The 17,222-nt window shown below is 39.2% G+C and overlaps 1 protein-coding gene across 11 annotated transcripts in view; it reads right to left on the bottom strand.

The window, feature by feature from the left end:
- The window catches only part of chl1a (cell adhesion molecule L1-like a), an 87,876-nt gene that overhangs the window by 12,847 nt on the left and 57,807 nt on the right, over positions 1–17,222 (bottom strand). For 3 of the 11 annotated variants that reach the window (XM_072696177.1, XM_072696176.1, XM_072696178.1), the window contains exons 21-36: positions 16,315–16,519; positions 14,592–14,714; positions 13,461–13,640; positions 13,259–13,303; positions 12,148–12,198; positions 11,772–11,813; positions 10,784–10,828; positions 9,673–9,723; positions 9,297–9,338; positions 8,309–8,353; positions 7,198–7,248; positions 6,821–6,862; positions 4,761–4,829; positions 4,456–4,563; positions 2,996–3,157; positions 1,711–1,833 (exon numbers count right to left, since the gene is read on the bottom strand). In XM_072696177.1, the coding sequence (XP_072552278.1) occupies positions 1,711–1,833; positions 2,996–3,157; positions 4,456–4,563; positions 4,761–4,829; positions 6,821–6,862; positions 7,198–7,248; positions 8,309–8,353; positions 9,297–9,338; positions 9,673–9,723; positions 10,784–10,828; positions 11,772–11,813; positions 12,148–12,198; positions 13,259–13,303; positions 13,461–13,640; positions 14,592–14,714; positions 16,315–16,519 (1,384 nt within the window). Of the gene's footprint in view, positions 1–293; positions 375–1,710; positions 1,834–2,995; positions 3,158–4,455; positions 4,564–4,760; positions 4,830–6,820; positions 6,863–7,197; positions 7,249–8,308; positions 8,354–8,510; positions 9,339–9,672; positions 9,724–10,783; positions 10,829–10,985; positions 11,814–12,147; positions 12,199–13,244; positions 13,641–14,591; positions 14,715–16,314; positions 16,520–17,222 lie in introns of those variants that run through there. The other 8 variants (XM_072696183.1, XM_072696179.1, XM_072696180.1 and 5 more) reach the window with 8 other exon arrangements.

The raw sequence follows: 17,222 nt of genomic DNA, 5'->3' as shown, positions 1-17,222 counted from the left end.
GGTCCTAATGCAGAAATGACCCCCTAAACCATCTCACTACCACCACCATGCTTGACGGGTGGGATGAAGTCACTACTTCTAAAACAGTGTTGGATTTTTTGCAGACATTACGTCCCATGTTGGCCAAATAGCTCTACTTTAGATTTCTCTGTACATAAAACATTGATTCATAGCTTCATCTAAGTGTTTCTTGGCGAACCTAAGCCAAGCATTCACATTCTTCTTAGTTACCAATGATTCCCGCTGTACTAATTTGTCATGGACTCAGTGATGGTTGAGTCATAAACACTGACCTTAGCTGAGGCAAAAGATGCGTTGCAGTTCTGTCAGATGTTATTATTGGGTTCTTTGGCACTTCCTGGCTGATTGCCCACCTTTTTCATGGAGAGAAGGCATCCACTCGTTAGAAATGATGTCCATAACCTTTTACCTAAGCCTGTCAAGAATCTCTGGTTCCGGTTGCAAGATGTGCCTGACTGAACAACCCGTGAACTATAGAGTTCATTCTGATTTTGAGGGCCAAAATTAGATTTAGATTGGACAGGGCTCGCCCAAATTAAGGCTGGCTGTTAACTGAAGCACTCACGCTGGTTGCTAATTACTGCTCCTGACAAGACAAACTAAAAAATGTACACAAATTTTTAAATTCTGGGAGAGGGCAAGCTCCTTTTTACAGTACTGCACAGTACTCTGTAAATGTCTTAGTCATACAGTACAATTTACACAGTTTTAGCCCTGGGCAGTAAGCATTCATTTGCTCAGAAAAACACAGAATAAACACAACATAAACCCAAATAATATTAATACAGAACTAGTGATTAGAAATAGTGATTCTACACACTTCAGTGTTTGAATCATTTATCTCTATTTCTGTAAAGAAGACACTTTTTATTTTTTTTATATTGTATACACTATATGAACAAGATCTTGAGACATCTGCTCTTTTGTTTCTTCCTAATGCTGGGGGGCTTTATACCCCTCTAGCCCATGCCTGGCATTAGGCATGGTGGACACAGGTTCATGTTTATCTATTCCAGAGGGTCCTATTGTATTGCTAATACAATAGCTGAATGCATTAATTAGAATGGGTGTTTGCAAATATTTGGACATAAATATCAGTTCTATGCAAAAGTATTAGGCACCTGTGGAAATCAGACTGAAAACGCTGCATATCTGGGCAGTAAGTGTTTATCAGTAAGTGTTTGTAGAGTTGTCATCCAACACCTGGTTTGATAAATCCGTGCTTCATGATGGTAAATCAGGTAAACTATTGATGGAAATGAACAAATCCATGCACTGGCTGGGGATATGCAGGAAAAACAAACATGGAAACTTCATCAACCTTTAAGATGTCTCTCTCTCTCTTGCTCATATATGACCCCATGCCCTGACACTGTTGTAAAAAACCCTTTTTGTGTGCATGTGATCATGTGTGTTTGTTAGTTACATGTTCACTAAAAGCCCAGGAAGTATCTAAGGCAGGCTGTGCAGCTGTACACAAGAACAAAGCTGAGTGATCTAATTTGGACAGTTTGACACTCATGGTAACACGCTCAGCGGGTGGAGCACTAGCCAGAGAAAAAGTCACGGAGGCCTTGATGCCTCACCACTGAAGAGATGAGTGACATTCATTCACCCCAGCCACACAGAGCACTGTGATTCAGCCTCCAGGGAGGCCAAAGTGACCTCTGCAATCAGCGTGTGCCGTACCTGCATACTTTCCGCCTTTGTTCCTCGTCACAAAGCATGCGATCAGAGCTGCCAGAGTGAGGAAGGCCACAGCGCACAGCATACCCACGAACCAGCCTCTGGATGAAACGTTTCCATACACACCTGCCACACCCGCAAGAAAACACACACACACACACACACACACACACACACACAAAAAAAAAAAAAAAAACAATAGTTGCTGTCAGAATTCATCTCGTGGTTAGAGACAAGCTTCAAGTGCGTACCTCAAGGTTTTCAGGATTGCTGGTCAGGCTAAAGGATTAACCTCTTAAACTTTGAGGACCTGATTCCTGTAATTTTTTAATAACTTAATCATTTTGCATGTAGTGACTGTTTACTTATAGTGAATGAATAATAAACCTGAACAAAGCCTAAGGGTTTTTTTTAGGGTTTTTTTTTTGTAACACTTGATTTGGGTGGTCCATTAAAATTTTCCTTTTCTTTCCCAATTTGGTACTGCCAGTTTGTAACTTCCCCTAGCACCAGCAATGCTCTCCATACTGGGAGGGTAGAGCCTTAACACGTCTCCTCTGATACATGCAAAGTCTTCTTTCTAACTGCCACCCATGCAGCATCACCAGGCAGCCGACATGCTCAGAGGAAATAGTCAGAGCCTCAGCTCTGTCCCACCACAGGCTTGTGCCAGCCAGCATCGCTTTTAGAATGAAGGGGAAAGAGCACCATCTACCCATCCACTGACTCCAGCCACTAATGGCAAAGCGGCATTGGAACACCATAGTGGCAGCACAATGCTCACCATTTGTTCCCTACAAACCATTCAAAGGACAGTTCTTCCGATAATATTTTTTGTTAGAGTTGTGAGAGCGTGAAAAGGTTTATAGTTTTAAAAAGCTCCTCATAATGTAAAGGTTATATACCTATACCTAATGAAATCATTTCTCCAACAAATAAAGGTCATAAGAATGTTTCTTTGCAAAATAACACAGAACAGACCCTAAAAAATCCACATTTCATTGGATGGTTCTTTAGATAACTATTTCCGTAAGTGAGATTTGTCAGTATGAAGTATGAACCCTCGCCCTTTGAGTTGTGAGAGTGTAAAGAACATTGCTGAGAATTCACCAGGTAGCTTTTTCAAATGAGATGAAGCATTCCTTTAAAATAAGGTATGACTGAATTCTGTCAGTGCCTCTTGTTCATGTGTGCAAACTTAAAAATAGGAGCTAATTTACAGCTGTGAACACAGCAGATGGCTATATGTCTGGTGTTGTTTTACCAAATGGACCCTCTGGTCTCTCACCTTTTCCCTTGGTCTGGAAAACCTCCTCAAAAAGACTAGAGTTATCAGCCCAGTGGGTAGCCAGCAGGCGGACTGTGTACACAGTGTCTGGCTGGAGTCCCTCAATGACATGGAAAGTCTTAGATGTGTTTACAGCTTCAGAAATCCTCCAGATACCATCACCTATAGGAGTTGCGCAACCGGAAAGTGTTAGCCCTTCACCCAAAAGCACAGTGCAGAACCTATTACCATGCAAGGCTGAGTGAATATACATGCAGTTATACCTTTACCCAAAAGTGCAGAAACTATTCTACTGTGTGCAAGTTTGGAATCACTATATATGATAACACATATGGAGAAAGTAGTAGTAAAATCTCAGACCAAAATTGACTGTAAACAGATAATAGCAATATGTTTGATGGGTTCTTAGCATTAAATAATTAACTGTTGTTTCTTAAATATTTAAAATATTGAATAAAAACATCTCAACTTTATCCAAACATTATTATCTTTACAAGTGATTCCAAACTTTTGAACTGTAGTGTGAGTTTAGTTGTTAGCTGTTACTAGGCTTGGACCAACACTGACTGGTAAAACTAACTAGAGATTACTTGTAGTCAAAATGACACCAGTGTTATCATAGCGCTTAGAAGTAGAAATTAATAAAAGAAGTGTAATGTTACACTATATGGACAAAAGTATTGGGACACCTGCTCATCCATTGTTTCGAGGGTATTAGAAATAGTTTATTCTGTTTTTGTTGGAGTAGCTCTACAGTCTCTACAGTGTAGGTAATGCTTCCAATAGGATTTTGTAGCATTGCTGTAATGATTTGATTGGATTCAGCAGCAAAGGGGTTAGTGAGGTCAGGGTGTTGAATGATCACCACCCCACCTCATCCTTAACTCCACAACTCATCCTAACAGTATGGATGAATGAATGCATGGATGGAGTACCATCATTCCAGATAACAGACTTCCACTGCTCCACAGCTCAATGCTAGGGCGACTTTATATCTCTCTAGCTGATGCCGGGCATTAGGCATGGTGCCAGTAGGTTCATGTTCATCGCTCCAGAGAGTCCTATTTGACTGGCAATACTTGACTAGACAGGCTGGGACTAGACAAGCTGTGTGTGTGTGCATGTGCACATCTGTGTTGGGCATATAGTGCATACTCCATACTCCAACACATCCATAGTTCAAATATGAAACTATCATAACCTCTTCATCAAGATCTTATTTGTCTTATTGAGATGGTCAATTTTTATCTCAATATAATATGATAAAGATGCTAATGATGAAACAAGAGAAACAAGAGAAGGAACCAAACTGCATCCTTATTAGAAAGGTTTTTCTAATGTTAAATATCACTAATATTAATAAATTGTCCATTGACATTACCCAGGCCTAGGTCTACTCAGTTAAACCCTTCTACTGTAATTCTAGTGTTAGTGTGTTGAGCAGAGCAGGTGTTTCTTACGGTGATCCATAACTGCAACGTAGATTTCTGTATCTGACTGTCTCCCTCTTGCTGCCCAGCTGATTTTTGCAAAGCTGGTGCTAACAGTGGTGCTTATGTTGAACAGCGCTGAGAGAGGGACAGACCAACAGAAAGACAGAAAGAGAGACCAGCCAGCAGCAAGACTAGTTTAGTTAAGGCAAGAAACACCCGGCATACCCCTTTAAGCTGCATGAGATTACGTGCAATAGCAGTTATTTAAAAGTATCACAGGAAACATGATGATAATGAAGCCTTAGAAAATGACAGCACACCATGATAGATACCTATATTGGAAATGGTTGGAATGTCAGTAGCAATGACAGTACGGGATGAAGTAAAAGAGAAAGGCTGCCCTGCAAGACAGAGAGAAAGGATTTCATACCACATGCAGATCACAGTAGGTTAGACTACAGTAGAGGAGGATTTGTCAGTCGTCTTAACATTGCCTGGTGAGCTGACATCTTGTCAGCATCCAAAATGTAATATCCATGTGTGTCATCCGGATTCAAGAAACCATGAGCCGTCGGTCTCAAATCATCACGCACAATGCTTTGTTTGCCTTTGCTCAACTATGCCTCGGCAACTCCTCTTTTCAACAAGCATGAGCCTTAAACAATGTGTTTCTGTCAGCAGCCAACAATATTACCGGGTATTTTAGTGGGTGTGCTGTTGTTATTTAAAAGCCAACAAAGCAAGTTGCTGTAGTGCCAAAAACTGGCCTGCCAGATCCTGACTGCGCCTTCAAGCATGCTGGTATTTTTGTGTGCTCTTAAAAAGGAGCCCAGGGACAATGCTTTTATTATCTTTAAATGCTGACAGTATCAGCTAACTCCAACATCACTGGTCAATTTCTTCCTTTTTGAATTATATAGAAAAGGCCTGTTCCAGTTCTCAGAGTAAATGATACAACAAAAATTATCTTAGCACCACCACTATTACAGCCACTTCCACTTCAGCACTCTTAAAAATAAGGTTCCTAGCTGATTCTTGGCATGGAAACGCGGTTCTGGGAAAAAAATGAAGCAGTGTAACGTCATTTGTACACATTATTACCCAATCATGTCAAAACACACTGCTCTCTTTGCAGTCCATATGTAAAACAAGCCCATTTTTAATGAATTGCTTTGTGAGTATATTTACATATAACTGCCTATTTAGCCTACAGAAGTTTAACCCCGACTCACACTAAATTAGTAAGCATTGTTTCAGGCTGGATTGCTTTTTGAATGAGGTTCAAAGAAGGGGGGGCAATTATTTACAGAACAGAAGTGACTGACATACATTAACCCATTAACCCCTTAACCCAGAAAGGCTTATTACACACTATAGTGTATTACTCAGTAACTATAGGGACTTCTGTACAAACTGGTGGGGTTATTCTTTGGAAGTTTGTTACCTTTGGCCTGCCGGTGGGCAAAGTGTTAAAAAAATGAATGTGTAGACAGAAATTATGATGCTTAACTCCACATGGACATTAGAAGTGCATATAAAGATTACATTAGATTGTGAAATAGACTTTACAAAGTCATACGTTGAAAAGTTCTTATGGAACCAAATGTGTCGGAAGTGGGGAATTAAAGACTAGAATTCAGCACTGTCTGCTGATTTCCTTTCTCTGACACAACAATTAAACCTTGTAAATAACTACTCAATTGAATCAGGTGTGTGAAAAATGTTTGGCATGAAAATCATCATCAACGATATAGAAAGCTGACCCCCGTTCTATCAACAATTTTAAGAATTCATTTTTAACAGTGTCCAACTAGTGGTACTAATACAACTACATTTACATTTATGGCATTTAGCTGACGCTCTTATCCAGAGCAACTTGCAAGGTTACTCGTATTACAGAGGTGGGCCAACGTAGTGTTAGGAGTCTTGCCCAAGGACTCTTATTGGTGTAGCGCAGCAGTCACCCAGACCGCAGGTAGTGGTGTTATCTGTTGTGCCACACCAACCACACCAACCACAACTACTACTCTATACACAAGTCCTACAGCCTCTATGCTTCTAATACTCATATAATCCTAAGACAATCAATACTTGTCACTTTATAACAGAAAATAGCAAAACTACTGTTCTGTTTTAGCACAGGAGGTTTAACCTCCCAAACCTCACGTTTATTATTCAGTTTTTAGTTATTAGTTTAGTCTATTTTGAGTCCCACAGGGTTCTATTTTAGGGTTTGTGAAGTTGCTGCCATATGTGATCTAGGACAAGCGCTGAGTTTACCAGTGACCAGTATTAATTGTAGTACACTTCAGTGGTTTTGACAGCCCAATAGCTGTACACAACAGTACACAACACAAAAAGAAAGCTACTAACAACTGCTGCTACTACATACTCATCTCAGAGGAGGTCACGAGCTGCGATGTAGAAGAATCAGCTTAGAGAGAAGACAGATCATTGTTAAATAGCATTTAACTGGATAGTACTGAATATTAGGTAGACTTCCTAACTGCTCATTATTGATTAAATCTCTACTTCCCACATTCAATTTAAAAATATAAATGAAAAAAATGGCTGACTATGTGAGAGAAAATGGATTAAGGGGAGATCTTATGAGCTTTCTGTAATGTGTTACACTCCAGAATAATGATGCTTAGAAATAAGAGATCAATGAGATAATTGAACAGCATATTTAGAAGGTTGTTGTGGTAAGGACAGGGAGCTATTAGCTTCTACTCAGCTACATTAAACCGCATACAATACTATACATACTGATCTCTGTCGCCGTGACGAACAATGTTGTAGACTCTTCAAGTAATGAATCTTCATAAAAAGAATGACAGTGTCAGAAAACATAGAGTAGGAACAGACTGAACTGTTCAGCATGTTCAGAAAGTAGGTCTGCATTGACAACAAAACCCACTTTATTTATCAATGCCAATTCCCACCCACTAGCTAAGACTATATCCTATCCTATTATACAACGGCACTAATGCTGGGAAGGTGAAGGTTAGTACATGCTTCTTTTAAGACATGTGACACTTGGAGGACAACGCTAATGGCTGATTCTGTGACTTTATACTTTAGCTCACAGATACCTACATTGGCTAAAACTGCATTGATTGATCAGGGAGAGAATGCCAGAGAGACCAAAAAGAGTGGGCACAATCATGCTCTCTTGCACGTCTGATGAAGGATGGCTGTGGCACCATCAGGGATTCAACCTATAAAGGAATCCTCTTTTACCCCTTAACCATGAGAAAAATAAAAAATAAAAAAACGGAATTTGCACCAGCAAATAACTCAATAACTCAGTAACTCTGGAGCACTCCAGTGAGCAAACAAGCTAAAAGTTTAGTAGAACTTGGTTTCAGTACACTTTCATCATTAATATACTATATTATTACAAAACTGGAGTTATCTATTAGACAAGAATAGACATGTCATGAAATGTCAAACAAACTCTGATCCATCTGAGGCTATGGCTGCTTAGCTTCTGTGATGCCTTTAGTTTGAAGCTGTTGTGGTCTGAGTACGTCCTAAAGCATACACCACAACATAGGTAGCTTTTTGTGTAGGCATGATATCCACCTGCTGCAGGAGAGCATAAGGTCCCACACTCCCTGCCCTCAAGCATGTTCAACCAGTGCAGTTCAACAGCTAAGCTTTTAGGTTTTTAGAACAATTGCATCTATGCTAGGTCTTTTAAAATGCTATTAATGTAGGATTCTAGATCCCCAATATGTTCAATTATGTTCACAAGTGGGGAAACTATTGTTTACTCCGTACAGGCCTGTTAGAAAGTGATGTGTTTAGAAATGTGTGTTATTATCTAAGTAACTACAGACTAAATCAGCTACATATTACCCATAACAATACATACTGATCGATGTGGGCACTGATGATGTAGATTCTTCATAAAATGGTTCTTCATGGAAAAATCACTATATTAGCAAGCTAATCTTTCACAAAAACAAGCAAAATACTGGATTGACTGATAAATAGTATATACATGAAAATAAGCCAAGAACCATAATCAGGCAGCCCTATAACCAAATGTAGTTCCTGGAATGCTGCACACTCACGTGCAAAGCGTTCAGTGCCTCCTTCTTCGCTGATGGCTGGTCCACAGCCCACCACAGTGCAAGCACTCAGATAGAACTTGTATTGGCTGTTTGACTCCAGACTTTACAAAGGCATACGTTGAAAAGTTCTTATGGAACCAAATGTGTCAGAAGTGGGGAATTAAAGACTAGAATTCAGCACTGTCTGCTGATTTCCTTTCTCTGACACAACAATTAAACCTTGTAAATAACTACTCAATTGAATCAGGTGTGAGAAAAATGTTTGGCATGAAAATCATCATCAACGATATAGAAAGCTGAACCTCTAGGATGTGAGTTTCTGACCCCTGTTCTATCAACAATTCTAAGAATTCATTTTTACAGTGTCCAACTAGTGGTACTAATACAACTACTACTCTATACACAAGTCCTACAGCCTCTATGCTTCTAATACTCATTTAATCCTAAGACAATCAATACTTGTCACTTTATAACAGAAAATAGCAAAACTACTGTTCTGTTTTAGCACAGGAGGTTTAACCTCCCAAACCTCACGTTTATTATTCAGTTTTAACCCCATTATTTTGAAGTATTTGGGAACCAATTAGTTTAGTCTATTTTGAGTCCCACAGGGTTCTATTTTAGGGTTTGTGAAGTTGCTGCCATATGTGATCTAGGACAAGCGCTGAGTTTACCAGTGACCAGTATTAATTGTAGTACACTTCAGTGGTTTTGACAGCCCAATAGCTGTACACAACAGTACACAACACAAAAAGAAAGCTACTAACAACTGCTGCTACTACATACTCATCTCAGAGGAGGTCACGAGCTGTGATGTAGAAGAATCAGCTTAGAGAGAAGACAGATCATTGTTAAATAGCATTTAACTGGATAGTACTGAATATTAGATAGACTTCTAACTGCTCATTATTGATTAAATCTCTACTTCCCACATTCAATTTAAAAATATAAATGAAAAACATGGCTGACTATGTGAGAGAAAATGGATTAGGGGGAGATCTTATGAGCTTTCTGTAATGTGTTACACTCCAGAATAATGATGCTTAGAAATAAGAGATCAATGAGATAATTGAACAGCATATTTAGAAGGTTGTTGTGGTAAGGACAGGGAGCTATTAGCTTCTACTCAGCTACATTAAACCGCATACAATACTATACATACTGATCTCTGTCGCCGTGACGAACAATGTTGTAGACTCTTCAAGTAATGAATCTTCATAAAAAGAATGACAGTGTCAGAAAACATAGAGTAGGAACAGACTGAACTGTTCAGCATGTTCAGAAAGTAGGTCTGCATTGACAACAAAACCCACTTTATTTATCAATGCCAATTCCCACCCACTAGCTAAGACTATATCATATCCTATTATACAACGGCACTAATGCTGGGAAGGTGAAGGTTAGTACATGCTTCTTTTAAGACATGTGACGCTTGGAGGACAACGCTAATGGCTGATTCTGTGACTTTATACTTTAGCTCACAGATACCTACATTGGCTAAAACTGCATTGATTGATCAGGGAGAGAATGCCAGAGAGACCAAAAAGAGTGGGCACAATCATGCTCTCTTGCACGTCTGATGAAGGATGGCTGTGGCACCATCAGGGATTCAACCCATAAAAGGAATCCTCTTTTACCCCTTAACCATGAGAAAAAATAAAAAATGAAAACGGAATTTGCACCAGCAAATAACTCAATAACTCAGTAACTCTGGAGCACTCCAGTGAGCAAACAAGCTAAAAGTTCAGTAGAACTTGGTTTCAGTACACTTTCATCATTAATATACTACATTATTACAAAACTGGAGTTATCTATTAGACAAGAATAGACATGTCATGAAATGTCAAACAAACTCTGATCCATCTGAGGCTATGGCTGCTTAGCTTCTGTGATGCCTTTAGTTTGAAGCTGTTGTGGTCTGAGTACGTCCTAAAGCATACACCACAACATAGGTAGCTTTTAGTGTAGGCATGATATCCACCTGCTGCAGGAGAGCATAAGGTCCCACACTCCCTGCCCTCAAGCATGTTCAACCAGTGCAGTTCAACAGCTAAGCTTTTAGGTTTTTAGAACAATTGCATCTATGCTAGGTCTTTTAAAATGCTATTAATGTAGGATTCTAGATCCCCAATATGTTCAATTATGTTCACAAGTGGGGAAACTATTGTTTACTCCGTACAGGCCTGTTAGAAAGTGATGTGTTTAGAAATGTGTGTTATTATCTAAGTAACTACAGACTAAATCAGCTACATATTACCCATAACAATACATACTGATCGATGTGGGCACTGATGATGTAGATTCTTCATAAAATGGTTCTTCATGGAAAAATCACTATATTAGCAAGCTAATCTTTCACAAAAACAAGCAAAATACTGGATTGACTGATAAATAGTATATACATGAAAATAAGCCAAGAACCATAATCAGGCAGCCCTATAACCAAATGTAGTTCCTGGAATGCTGCACACTCACGTGCAAAGCGTTCAGTGCCTCCTTCTTCGCTGATGGCTGGTCCACAGCCCACCACAGTGCAAGCACTCAGATAGAACTTGTATTGGCTGTTTGACTCCAGACTTTACAAAGGCATACGTTGAAAAGTTCTTATGGAACCAAATGTGTCAGAAGTGGGGAATTAAAGACTAGAATTCAGCACTGTCTGCTGATTTCCTTTCTCTGACACAACAATTAAACCTTGTAAATAACTACTCAATTGAATCAGGTGTGAGAAAAATGTTTGGCATGAAAATCATCATCAACGATATAGAAAGCTGAACCTCTAGGATGTGAGTTTCTGACCCCTGTTCTATCAACAATTCTAAGAATTCATTTTTACAGTGTCCAACTAGTGGTACTAATACAACTACTACTCTATACACAAGTCCTACAGCCTCTATGCTTCTAATACTCATTTAATCCTAAGACAATCAATACTTGTCACTTTATAACAGAAAATAGCAAAACTACTGTTCTGTTTTAGCACAGGAGGTTTAACCTCCCAAACCTCACGTTTATTATTCAGTTTTAACCCCATTATTTTGAAGTATTTGGGAACCAATTAGTTTAGTCTATTTTGAGTCCCACAGGGTTCTATTTTAGGGTTTGTGAAGTTGCTGCCATATGTGATCTAGGACAAGCGCTGAGTTTACCAGTGACCAGTATTAATTGTAGTACACTTCAGTGGTTTTGACAGCCCAATAGCTGTACACAACAGTACACAACACAAAAAGAAAGCTACTAACAACTGCTGCTACTACATACTCATCTCAGAGGAGGTCACGAGCTGTGATGTAGAAGAATCAGCTTAGAGAGAAGACAGATCATTGTTAAATAGCATTTAACTGGATAGTACTGAATATTAGATAGACTTCTAACTGCTCATTATTGATTAAATCTCTACTTCCCACATTCAATTTAAAAATATAAATGAAAAAAATGGCTGACTATGTGAGAGAAAATGGATTAGGGGGAGATCTTATGAGCTTTCTGTAATGTGTTACACTCCAGAATAATGATGCTTAGAAATAAGAGATCAATGAGATAATTGAACAGCATATTTAGAAGGTTGTTGTGGTAAGGACAGGGAGCTATTAGCTTCTACTCAGCTACATTAAACCGCATACAATACTATACATACTGATCTCTGTCGCCGTGACGAACAATGTTGTAGACTCTTCAAGTAATGAATCTTCATAAAAAGAATGACAGTGTCAGAAAACATAGAGTAGGAACAGACTGAACTGTTCAGCATGTTCAGAAAGTAGGTCTGCATTGACAACAAAACCCACTTTATTTATCAATGCCAATTCCCACCCACTAGCTAAGACTATATCATATCCTATTATACAACGGCACTAATGCTGGGAAGGTGAAGGTTAGTACATGCTTCTTTTAAGACATGTGACGCTTGGAGGACAACGCTAATGGCTGATTCTGTGACTTTATACTTTAGCTCACAGATACCTACATTGGCTAAAACTGCATTGATTGATCAGGGAGAGAATGCCAGAGAGACCAAAAAGAGTGGGCACAATCATGCTCTCTTGCACGTCTGATGAAGGATGGCTGTGGCACCATCAGGGATTCAACCCATAAAAGGAATCCTCTTTTACCCCTTAACCATGAGAAAAAATAAAAAATGAAAACGGAATTTGCACCAGCAAATAACTCAATAACTCAGTAACTCTGGAGCACTCCAGTGAGCAAACAAGCTAAAAGTTCAGTAGAACTTGGTTTCAGTACACTTTCATCATTAATATACTACATTATTACAAAACTGGAGTTATCTATTAGACAAGAATAGACATGTCATGAAATGTCAAACAAACTCTGATCCATCTGAGGCTATGGCTGCTTAGCTTCTGTGATGCCTTTAGTTTGAAGCTGTTGTGGTCTGAGTACGTCCTAAAGCATACACCACAACATAGGTAGCTTTTAGTGTAGGCATGATATCCACCTGCTGCAGGAGAGCATAAGGTCCCACACTCCCTGCCCTCAAGCATGTTCAACCAGTGCAGTTCAACAGCTAAGCTTTTAGGTTTTTAAAACAATTGCATCTATGCTAGGTCTTTTAAAATGCTATTAATGTAGGATTCTAGATCCCCAATATGTTCAATTATGTTCACAAGTGGGGAAACTATTGTTTACTCCGTACAGGCCTGTTAGAAAGTGATGTGTTTAGAAATGTGTGTTATTATCTAAGTAACTACAGACTAAATCAGCTACATATTACCCATAACAATACATACTGATCGATGTGGGCACTGATGATGTAGATTCTTCATAAAATGGTTCTTCATGGAAAAATCACTATATTAGCAAGCTAATCTTTCACAAAAACAAGCAAAATACTGGATTGACTGATAAATAGTATATACATGAAAATAAGCCAAGAACCATAATCAGGCAGCCCTATAACCAAATGTAGTTCCTGGAATGCTGCACACTCACGTGCAAAGCGTTCAGTGCCTCCTTCTTCGCTGATGGCTGGTCCACAGCCCACCACAGTGCAAGCACTCAGATAGAACTTGTATTGGCTGTTTGACTCCAGGTTACGTACAACCCACTGTGTTGTGTCTCGTCCACTGATGTTAACTGTGTAAGCTTCATCCACATCCAGCGTTTCATTGACTGTAACACAACACACAGCAACAGCTCACCTACACATCGTACTGTTATATGTTTTATCAATTGAAGCAAATTGACATCATAATTGATCTATCCATGCATGCTTTTGTAGTAATGGTTGGACAGAGTTAGACACGCTTTACAGAACAGAAAGGGAAATCTGTGGTTGGCAGTTGTTGGCAAAATACAGATATTTGTAGTGCACTATTTCATTTAAATGACAGATAATGGGTGTGTATGTGTGTGTGTGTACATCATCACTGAATGAAAGACACATATCTCCAAAATGGAGACTTTACAGGAGAAGGCAGAAGGTATTTCTATTGGTCCATTTATCTAGAATTATTTACACAATGCACAGAGCAGCTACAAGGATTAAGCAATGGGGAAAGTAACAATGGACAAAAATGGAGATACATGGTTTTCATTGGACAGCAGCAATATGTTTTTGTACAAGATTACACCCTTAGGAAAGAGCAAGTGTGGATTTACTCGAGTCACTGTTAACATGGTAGCTTAAACACCATAGTCCAGCTCAGTACCAAGAGTCATACATAGGTAAATTCATTAAGACAGATTCTATGTTTGCTAATGTTGTGGAAAGCTTATCCAATCACACAATCAACAGTGGCTACAAAATAATTCATATTGTTACTTTCAAAACAAAGCCTTGTATTTCCAAAATAGTTATTTTTGCATGTTGGGTGGAGCTGTGATTAGTCAACTGCCAACTGTTTAATGGCTTTGACTGCTGAATAATTATACAGTGTGTATGACATATTGGAGGTATTGTAATGTCCAGGCTTTTTTTCTTCCTGACTAAGCAGCGGTAGCCAAGGATTGACATACAGGCATTGGTCCTATTTATTAAGCACGGCTTATATAATGAACCATCATGCAGCCAAAGCCACAAATATGTTTAATATGTAACTAAAATTTATCATGTTCACATACATATCTGGTACTGCAGCCTGTAGCCTGTGAGGATGCCATTGGCCTCAAGCGGTGGAGCCCACACCAGAGTGATGGAGTCGCCTTGAGAGTTTGTGGCTTTCAGTACAGGAGGTCTTTCAGGAACTGCACACAAATCAACACATATTTAATCCCTGGCCTAGCTTCAGTAATCTTCCAACTGCCATGCCAAACTTTCTGGAACGAACATCAACAGTCTTAATCATAGGATAGAATAAAATACAGTGCAGTGAACACACACAAATACACACCAGTGAGCAAACACACACAGTGATACAGTGAGCACATGTGCCATCAGCAGTGGGCAGCCATTGCTGTGGTTTAAAAACCTTGCCAATAGTGCCACTGCAGTGGCAGTCAGCAAACCCAGGTTTTGAACCCACAACCCTGTCATCAATTATCCAGTCCTCTGGTTAATGCTATAGCACTCCTGGAGCAGACAGAGTTAAGGGACTTGCCTGACCTGGATATGAAACCCACAACTCTGTTATCGATAACCCAGTCCTCTACTAAGTGAGCCACCATTGCCCAATTTATGAATTTAGCATTCTGCAGATGCTCGTATCTAGAGCAACTTACAATTTGGCCATGTAACAGAGGCAGACTTAAATCCCAGCCAGTGTTGTCACTATACTTCCCCACCACTGCAATTCTGGTTTGAAATGTATTTCTAATTTTACCCAATTGCTACATTATTTGGAAAGCCAATTACCCAATACACATCCATGAGAACTTCCCTTATCACTAGCAATGCCCCCAACAGCCACCTATTTTCTGTTAACTGTCGTTAATTCAGCATTACTAGGTAGGCAGCGCACTGAGAGGACAGCATGGCCCTCCAGCACTGATACAACAGCTAACAGACACCTGTTCTGACGAACATCACACTAGAAGGTGGGGAGGAAGTGCCATCAACCCAACTTCGAGAGAGCAATGCCAATTGTGCTCTTTCTCCAGCTGCTGATGGCAAGCAGAATGACCCGGGATTTAAACAAGGGATCCTTGGATCTATAGTAGTCTATTTTTATATAAGTACTGTGGTGTAATGATTAACATACACTGTTGATTTTTATACCAGTTTTTAATACATTAATATATTTTTGATTTATTATAGAATTATCATTATAATAGAATTTATTCACTGCTTTAGTAATAGGAATATAGTGATTCACAAAATGTATAAGTGGCAGAAAATGTGCCTTACATTAAAATGCTAAAGTTTTCCTTTTCAGATTATTAAAGCATTCAACTTTATAAAAGTGCAATTTTAGAAGGCATGTATTTTTTAGTCTTTCATTCTAATACTTTAGCTAGAACCTAAAATGTTAGCCTCAAGCTAACACACAGGCCACAAGCTAACATGGTAGTCATGATACAATGATACAGTACAATACCATACACTCTGATACAACACACTCCACTGTATCATTACATCCCCATTAATTTCACAGTGAGTAATACAATAAATCATACTTGTATTAGACTGGCATCTGTCCTGTGTTTGATTCCTTTTCCACTATTTCATTTATTTTTTCATTTTCTCCAGTTCTGCTGCAGGAAAACCTTTTTAAGGGTTAGCTGCCACTTACTTTTAGTACCAAAGGACTCACAAAGGACATAAAAATGGAATAGCTTAAATAAAACTTTGCAACCCTTTCAGAAAGCCCTGTTTGTAATGTAAGCGATGCATAACTGCAGTGCTTGCCTCCCTGTGGTGTTCTGAAGGTGAGCGGGCTGCTGCTGGGGCCATTGCCCCTCCTGTTGAAGACATTGACGGTGAGACGGTATTCAGAGGAAGGCTTCAGCCCAGGAACCATGGCGTGACTCCTGTTCCCCACGAGAGTGAGAAGCTGCTTCTCAGCAGGAACTTCCTTAGAGGTCAACAGGCTCTGTGTTCTCCACCAGTGCACCTGAATAAGAGAGACAGATAAAATGGATGGAGAGTTTAGAGACAGGAAGATGGGGATAAGGGAGAAACAAACGATTGAGAGATACAAAGGAAAGGTTAGAGGATGAGTCAAACAGAGAGAAATGGCAAAGAGGAAGGAAGAAAGATAAGGGAAAGAGAGACAAGAGAAGGAGACAGTCCATTTACTCTTATGCTGTGTTTACACAGCGGCCATGTGCATTATTTCCAGTGGGATGAGGGTTGATAATAATAATAAAATAAGGATACTCAATGAGACAAATTAGCTACTGTAACACTAGTACTGTTAACAACTAACAATAGTACTAGTAGTACTAACAGTCGCTAATTTGTCTCATTGAGTTTTACGTTTTATTATCAACAGAATTAGTAGTACACTAGTACTGTTAACAACTAACAGTAGTATTGCTACGTCTGTGATTGTAGTAGCTAGCACTAACAGTAGTTAGTCACCATAATGTGTCTATGTTGCCGCCATATTAGAACAACCAAGTTTATTGTAAATAAATACATGTATGGAGATGTGGAATTATTTAATATTTAAACTGGATGGAACTCTCATAGTACTCGACCAGTTTTCACCATTTATGTTCAGTTGTAATCATCTAATGTGACCTACACATTGGTAGAGCCTAATGGTAGACCCTAATCTACAGAGTGCTCTACAGAAAATGATCACATAGTGC

Source organism: Salminus brasiliensis, chromosome 14 (assembly GCF_030463535.1).
Source record: "Salminus brasiliensis chromosome 14, fSalBra1.hap2, whole genome shotgun sequence".
In the NCBI taxonomy this organism is placed as follows: Eukaryota; Metazoa; Chordata; class Actinopteri; order Characiformes; family Bryconidae; genus Salminus; species Salminus brasiliensis.
Note: the sequence above shows the minus strand (reverse complement) of the source record. Positions and strands in the feature narration are given on the sequence as shown.